This window comes from Neopelma chrysocephalum, unplaced genomic scaffold (assembly GCF_003984885.1).
Source record: "Neopelma chrysocephalum unplaced genomic scaffold, ASM398488v2 Primary Assembly neopelma1_279, whole genome shotgun sequence".
Classification (NCBI taxonomy): domain Eukaryota; kingdom Metazoa; phylum Chordata; class Aves; order Passeriformes; family Pipridae; genus Neopelma; species Neopelma chrysocephalum.
The window spans coordinates 124,538-131,782 of record NW_020897941.1 but is presented as its reverse complement, the minus strand read 5'-3'; the positions used below and the strand labels follow the sequence as shown (position 1 = coordinate 131,782).

The following is a 7,245-nucleotide window of genomic DNA, read 5'->3' as shown; positions in this document are numbered from 1 at the left end:
CCTTTCCAGGGGCTGGGAGGGGGCAAAACCCCCCTTTCCAGGGCTGGAGGGATCAAGGAACCTGTTTGCATGAGCCAAACTCCTCACTGCTGGTTGGGATCCAACCCCTTCTTGCAGGACGTGGCGCTCCCAAAGGAAAGACCGGTCGTGGCGGGCGCCAGAAAAACCGTTTTGGGATTCCCGGGACGAGTCAGTCCAACCTTCCCAACAGCCAAGCGAGCCAAGATGTGGTGTCCCAGCCTTTCTCCCAGGGCCCCCTGACTCAGGGCTATATCTCCATGAGTCAGCCTTCACAGATGAGTCAGCCTGGGCTCTCCCAACCAGAATTATCACAGGTAAGCAGCACTGGGTGAGTAGGCTGGTCTGGTCTGACCTTTTCCTGGGATTTATGTTGGTGTCTGTGTGCAGGCACATCCTTGTTCTGGCACTGGGGGAAACAAAACTGAAACCATTTCGTGCTCCTGCACTGTGTGACTCTCAGAGCACACTGGGGCAGAAAGGTGAAGTGCTGCATGTCCAACCCTCAGCTGGAGCCTTAGCTTTGAGCCCCCTTTTTGACACAAATTCCGCGCCAAACCAGATTTTAAAAACCCAAGCAAACCCTCAGACTTTACCCTGGGCCCCCAGGTGTTCTAAAAGCTTCGTGAGGGAGCACCTGGGGGTGGCATGGAGCTTCACACAACCTTTTCCCTTCCAGGACAGTTACCTTGGTGATGAGTTTAAATCCCAGATTGACGTGGCGCTGTCACAGGACTCAACTTACCAGGGTGAACGTGCATATCAACATGGTGGAGTGACGGGACTGTCACAGTATTAGAGTGTAAGAACCTCAGGGGGTCCCTCCTCTGCTTCCTCCCCCTCCTCCAACCTCCTGAAAGGTTTGTGTGAGCAGTGCTGTCCCTAATATAGCCTCTTTTTGTCTCCTCTCTTCCAGGTTGAGGAAGAAGAGCTAAGCTTGCGTGGAGCTTAGTTCATCCGCATTTTATTCTGGGTAATAAAAAAAATAAAATAAAATGGATACCTGTTTTCCACTGCTAAAACTGAAGCACCACTGTGTGAGAGCAACAGGAGAAAGAAACCAACCAACGGAGAGGAGAGAGAGAATGAGAGAGAGAGAGAGAGAGAGAGAGAGGAGCGCGCGAGAGAGCCCACTGCTATAGCTCACTGAGACAAGGAGACTGACCGCGGAGGAGAGAGAGCCCTGACGGACCTGCTGGCGCCTCGCTGGGAAGGAACTCACCCCAAAAATGAGTGGTCAGCTGAGTCCCTGCTCCCCCAGTCACCCCCCCACGCTCGAGAGAAGGGCCTTAAAAAAAAAAAAAAACCCACAAAAAAAAGCAAGGTTTCACTTCATTCCATCCTTCTCTTTGCGAGCAGGGCATTAACTTAACTTTTCAGAGCAGACGGGGGAGAGGAAAACCCTCATCTCAGAGTTGTTCTGGTTTCTAAGGGGTACTATATTTTAGCAGTAACTGTTTACATTTTAGAAGCAGAGTATCTGAGAGAAAAAGAGAGAGAAAGAGAGAGAGGGAGGGAGAGTCCCTGACTCGGTGACAGCAAGCCAAGCAGAAATCCAGCGGGATCCAGCTGATGCTCAACTCTGAGATGCAGGTTTTGTTGTCCAACACTGGCTCTGAAATCTTAGTGTCATCGTGTCGCCCACATTCTGAACGGGTCTTTCGTGACGAGGTGGTTTTAAAGAGATCCTTTCAAAAAAAGGAGCACTGAGTTGTTTTTTTGTTTGTTTTTTTTTTTTTTTTTTTTTTTTTTTAAAAACAAAAGAAGTTTGTCTCTGAATTCTTAGTGGTGGACCTGGGAGATCCTTGTTCTGAGAAGCTTACAAAAAAAAAAACCAACGAAAAAAAATATGTTTCAAACAAAACTTAAATTAGAGCACCAAACTTTGAGAACTTTTTCAGTGTGATTTAAAGTTGCAGCAATCAGCCTCTTCTTCCTACATTGGATAGCAGTTAGAGTGAGAGGAGCCTGCGCGCTCGGGCAGGAGGAGGGTTTCAAAGTGTTTTCTGTCTGCTTTAATTGGCTACTGTCTGGACTCTACTCTGTGAAAAACAAGCCTTTCTGTCAGATGAACTTCGTGCTTGATAAGGGGATTGGGTTCCTGTGCCCTTCGGCCCCTGGAGGGAAGATGCAAAACAAAAAACAGCCCTGCTTTGACTGGGGGAGAAGGAGCGGAAACCGGGGATTATATTGGTGCGGAAGGAAAGACTCCACTGTCTCCAGGTGGGACTCATGGACAAAGCAGGCAGTTGGTGGAAGGTGGCCTCTGAGGAGAGCTGGGTTTAATTAGAGATATAATGGGTCAGGCTTTGGCGTGGCTTCTTCGGTGAGGAGAGCAGGGAGGTGCCAGAGCCAGGTGTTGGCAAAGCAAACCCGGAGCAGCTTTTTTTCAGGTAGTGGCCACGGCCGTGCCATCCATGCTGGCTGCAGGTCAGGACTGAAAACAGCACATTAAGAGAAGCCATCCAATTTCTAAGTTGTACCCATGTCTTAAACGAGTCATAATGGGAACACTGGGAGCGTTTTATTTCTGTCTAAACCTTTCTAGAAGCAGCGCGGAGAAGTGACAATTCCTGCAGAGCCCCGTTTTTACCAGATCCCTAAATTAGACTGACCTCTACCTCCCAATTGGCCAAGAACAGTAGAGAGTGATGTGCTAACCTGGGTGTTTTTCAAGTTGGAGATAAGTTAGCTTTATACTCAAAAGGGCTCCAAGTGTTTCTAGTCTTTTTTTTTTTGGGGGGGGGAGAACTCAAAAATACCTCTCATATGAATGTACTTCGATGCCGTGAAAACCCCACTTTTTGTACCCGGGGGGGGCAGCCCTTCCATTCCTGTCCTTCCCGTAGGTTGTTGCCCTGCTTTCACAACCTGTTCTTGCTGTAGTTTCCCCAGGGTGTCTCCCCCCACCCAGTGCAGCCCCCCCAGTACCCCGGGACTCGTGTTCACCCTTTTCGCCTTCGGTCCCGCGGCGACCGGAGTCCGAGAACTGCAAAAACCAAACCCACAACCCCATTCTTTTCTCATCAAAAGCCTCCAGAGTTTAGACTTCTAAAAAACAAACAGTGAAAGAATGGAGACACAGGCCACCTTCCTTCCTCGTGGGATGGACTGTTTTATTTATTAACATTTGCCGAAGGGCTTTTTAATTTTTTTTTTTCCTTCCGTAGGCTGCGTAGTTGGCGTAGACTTTTCTGATAGGTTTGAGCTGGACCCCTCTGTGCAACGCTATCCATGAGTAATGTAGCCCCCCCTCCTCTCCCCTCACCCCTTTATTTCACTGCTGGGAATGCTTGGCCTCTGCTTTGTGCTGGTTTTTTCCTTTGTAGCAGTTAACTCTGAGTTTTACAAATCCAGACATCAGTGCTAGCACGGTGTTTAAAAAAAAAAAAAACTCTCTTTTGATTTATTCTTCTTCTTCTTCTTTTTTTTTTTTGTCTCAGTTTGTTTTAAAACCTGTTTGTCATCAATAAAATATGAAAATAAACAGCTCTTGCATTCAAGGTGGCCCCTTAAGTTTCAATGAGGAAACCATGCAACGTTCATTAAAGCTTAGTCTGATTGTATAAACTTCAAGTTTATTACTTTTTTTAAACACAGACTAGTACAAAAGTGGTGGTGGGGGGTGTGCATAGCATGGGGGAGGGGGGTGAGCAACTCAACTGGGAAAACTGGGAAATGCCCCAACCCTCTTCCCTGCTCCCAGCCCTGGGGGGGGGGGGGGTGCAGGGTGGGAGCCCCCAGGATTTGGGAAAGGCTGGATCTGGAGGGGCCCAGTCCAGCCTGGAAGCTGCCCCAGTGCTGCAGTAAACATGGACATGGCTTTTCCCTGTGGCACAGGGCTGGGGGGGCTCAGCAAAGCTGCTCCTGGGACCACCCTGGGGGGGGGTTTAGGCCAGGTCTGGGCACCACCCCGGGCATAAACTCCTTGGAGCTGCTCCAGGGTGGCTCCAGTGGCTCCCTGGCTGCAGGAGGGGGACATTTGCCCTTCGTGGTGTTGGAGAAGCGGCTCAGGAGTCCCCTCCTGGCCCCAGCACAGGAACAAAACACTTAACACTTGAAGGTTTTGTTTTTTTTTTTTAACTCTTGATCTTAAATCTGGGATTTAACTCCCCGGAGTTAAGCCCTTAGAACATTTTCAGTGGTTGAGAGGGGTTTCAGCAGGAGCAGGGCTGGGCTGGGCTTGCCCTGGAGCTCTCAGGAGACACCTGGGTGGGAAAAGATTAGTAAAGCTACACCTAAAAAGTACCCGAGCTGCTCCGGTCTTGGTCTTCAGCTACACATTTTAGGGGGTGTTGTTAAGCAAAAAACACCATCACAGGGGACCCCCAGAGTGGTTAAACCCTCAGTGCTTGCCATGGGGAAGGGGGGTGGAAGGAGGTGGTAAAACTTCATCAGACCTCGAAGGCGACACAACATCGGTACGAAAACAGCAGAGAAAAAAATAAACAGAGGCCACAGGGGCAGGTTCACAGTTCCAAAAAAAAAAAAAAAACCAAAAAAAAGAGCAAAAAAATTCAAGTCTAACTCGGATTCCTGTTCTGTTCCCACCCCTTGCCCTAAAAAATAAAACAATAACAAAAAAACCCCCAAAAGTGGTGTCAGGAAAGTCCCACCTGAAGGGCTGGGGGTGGCTTTGAACAGACATTCAGCAGCCAGGCCCGGGATTTAAACCTTGAGCTGCTGGAAAACTCAGAGCCCACACGCTGGGAAGTGGAAGAAAAGTGGTCAACGAGGGAAGACGGGGCAGATTCGGGTCCCTGCTGCCCGGGGCTGCTCGTTAGGGGCGTTAAATACCATTGCAGGGGCCTGGGGCCAACCCAGAAAGCAACAAATAAACCCAAAATAACCCTAAAATACACAAGGGCCTGAGAGCTCTGCCCGTGCCTGGTGCTCGGCTGCCACCTGGGGGGGACACAGGGACAGAGGGACACGCAGGGAAGAGGGACACACGGGGACAGAGGGACAGACGGGGACAGAGGGACACACAGGGACAGAGGGACACACAGGAACAGAGCCACCCTGGGCTCATCCATTTGCAAATGAGGTAAATTAATACTGACACGGCGGGTTGGGAGAAGATGCCACCGACTCCTTGCCCGTGCCCACTGTCCCCCACAGCCCCCCCCCCCTCGGCCACAACATCCATCCTGCAGCTCCCAGGGGGCTTTTTTGGGGCAAAACCTCCGTTGCATTTGGCCACCCACCATTTCTGTCCCCCCCAAGCCACCCTGTCACCATAAAACCAGCTCAGGGCTGAGCTCCCCCAGCCAGGGAGAAAAACCTCGTGTGTCCCACCCCGGGCTCTGCCTCCCTCCCCGGGGGAGGGATTTGGTCACACAGAGCTCGTGCCCTCACACCATCCCTCTGTCCTGCAGCAGCACCTCCTCCCCTCACAGCCACACCCGGGGACCCCCCCAGCCCCATTTCACCCCCAAAAGCCATTTATGCCCCGAGAAAGCTGCCGAGCCAAGGAGCCCAAAGAATCAGCACCTCAGGGGGAGTCTGGGACTCACAGCCTGGTGCTACCACCCCCTGTGGGGCAGGGAATGGACAACCAGCACCAGGCTCGATCATAATCCCAGCCCAACACCCAGGTAGTCCTAAACAGCAAGTCCAGCCCTAAATCGCAAGTCCAGCCCTAAAAGCCACAACTCCAGCCCTAAATCACAAGTCCAGCCCTAAATTACAAGTCCAGCCCTAAACCACAAGTCCAGCCCTAAATCACAACTCCAGCCCTAAACCACAACTCACTCCAGCCACGATCCCTTCGCGCCACCCCAGAACTCTCCGACCCCCCGACGCACCCACGGGAAACTCCCCGAACGCCGGCACAGAGGGGATGGAACCACTCGGGGTTTGTTCCACCCGGCAGCCACCCCGCCCTGCTCGCCCTCTCTCTACCTGCAGCCACACTCGTCCACCACCATGTCCTCGTAGTGCCGCAGCACCACGTTGTCGCTGTTGTCGTAGTAGAGGATGGAGATGGGGGAGAGCCTGACGGGGACGCAGCAGGGCTGGGGGGTGCCCTGGGGGTCCAGCGAGTGCACCATGGTCTGCAGGACGGCGTGGTTGGTGCTGTTGAGCTCGGCCGTCAGCGGGAAGGGACACTCCCCCCGGCAGTAGTTGGCCAGGTAGCCCTGGGGGGCGATGATCCAGTTCTCCCAGCCCACGTCGCTGAAGCTGATGTGGAGCCGCCGCGCCCGGCACAGGTTGCTCGGGGTGAGCGGGGGGAGCCCGGCGCTGCTCCTCCTCCTCCTCCTCCTCCTCCTCCTCTGAGGGGCCTGGCACTGCTGGCTCAGGGTCACCACCAGCAGGGAGGTGTCCAGGAAGGAGTCGATGCCGGAGCAGAGGCCCCGCGGGGCCCCCCCGCTCGCCCCGACACCCGCCGAGATCTCCAGGATCAATCCCAAGCTCCTGCCGCGCATCCTCTGGTCCTTCACTGCCACGCTCAGGTTGAAGAGGAGGGACTTGTGCAGCTGAGCAAAGGACTGTTCCACCAGCGGCTTCTGCCTGGGCTGGGACACCCCCGGGGGGGACAACTCGGGGGTCTGGAAGAGCCTCAGCTCAAAGACCTGCCCCCGGCGGGAGGGGTGGTAGGAATTGTGGTGGAATTTGATCTCCAGCTGGGCCATGGTCAAGCGCTCGCCCTCCTCCAGCACGGAGAGGTTGAAGAACAGGCGCTTCCGCAGGCACAGCCACCCCTGGGGCTGCTCCTCGGGGATGAAGGGGCCTGGCAGAGAAGGAGAAATAGAGGTGGGGGCGGTTGGACCCTCGGGCTGGGCAGGGTCGGCCTCCCGGGGCTCCAATTTGAGCACAGCAAGAGGAAGACGGGGCTGGCAGAGCTGGATGGAGCTGATGAGGCTGCAGGATCAGCCCCCTGGCACGGCCTTCAGGAAGGGCTGGAGGCACAAACTGGGCTCCAGCCTGTGGCACTGGGATGCTGCAGCCATTCCAGCATCTCCTCCGGGTGCTACTTCACGTCCCAAGGTGTTATTTTTCCCCAGCTACAGCCACATCCCCCAGGACAGGGAGGGGTTTGGGATGGAGGGGAGAGGAGGGCAAAACAGCAGCAAATCCGGGGAGCTGCCTGGGTTATCCAGCCCTTGGTTTCCACGGGAAAACCGGAACCACAAGAGAAATGAGCTCTGTGGTGCCTCGAGACCTCAAAAGGACTGAACAGTTCCCAGTGAACTGAGAAGGGCTCCCAGGGGCTGAGCAGCCAGA

The 7,245-nt window shown here is 53.8% G+C and overlaps 2 protein-coding genes across 3 annotated transcripts in view; one reads left to right on the top strand and one right to left on the bottom strand.

Moving 5' to 3' along the window:
• UPF1 (UPF1, RNA helicase and ATPase) overlaps positions 1–3,077 on the top strand; it is a 22,081-nt gene extending 19,004 nt beyond the window's left edge. For both annotated transcript variants that reach the window (XM_027704457.1, XM_027704458.1), the window contains exons 22-24: positions 118–335; positions 698–820; positions 935–3,077. In XM_027704457.1, coding sequence (XP_027560258.1) covers positions 118–335; positions 698–817 — 338 coding nt within the window. In that variant the 3' untranslated portion in view covers positions 818–820; positions 935–3,077. The remainder of the gene's footprint in view (positions 1–117; positions 336–697; positions 821–934) is intronic.
• Positions 3,078–4,100: 1,023 nt separating this feature from the next.
• GDF1 (growth differentiation factor 1) overlaps positions 4,101–7,245 on the bottom strand; it is a 4,891-nt gene continuing 1,746 nt past the window's right edge. The window contains exon 2 of the mRNA XM_027704459.1: positions 4,101–6,751. Within this exon, the coding sequence (XP_027560260.1) occupies positions 5,919–6,751 (833 nt within the window). The 3' untranslated portion in view covers positions 4,101–5,918. The remainder of the gene's footprint in view (positions 6,752–7,245) is intronic.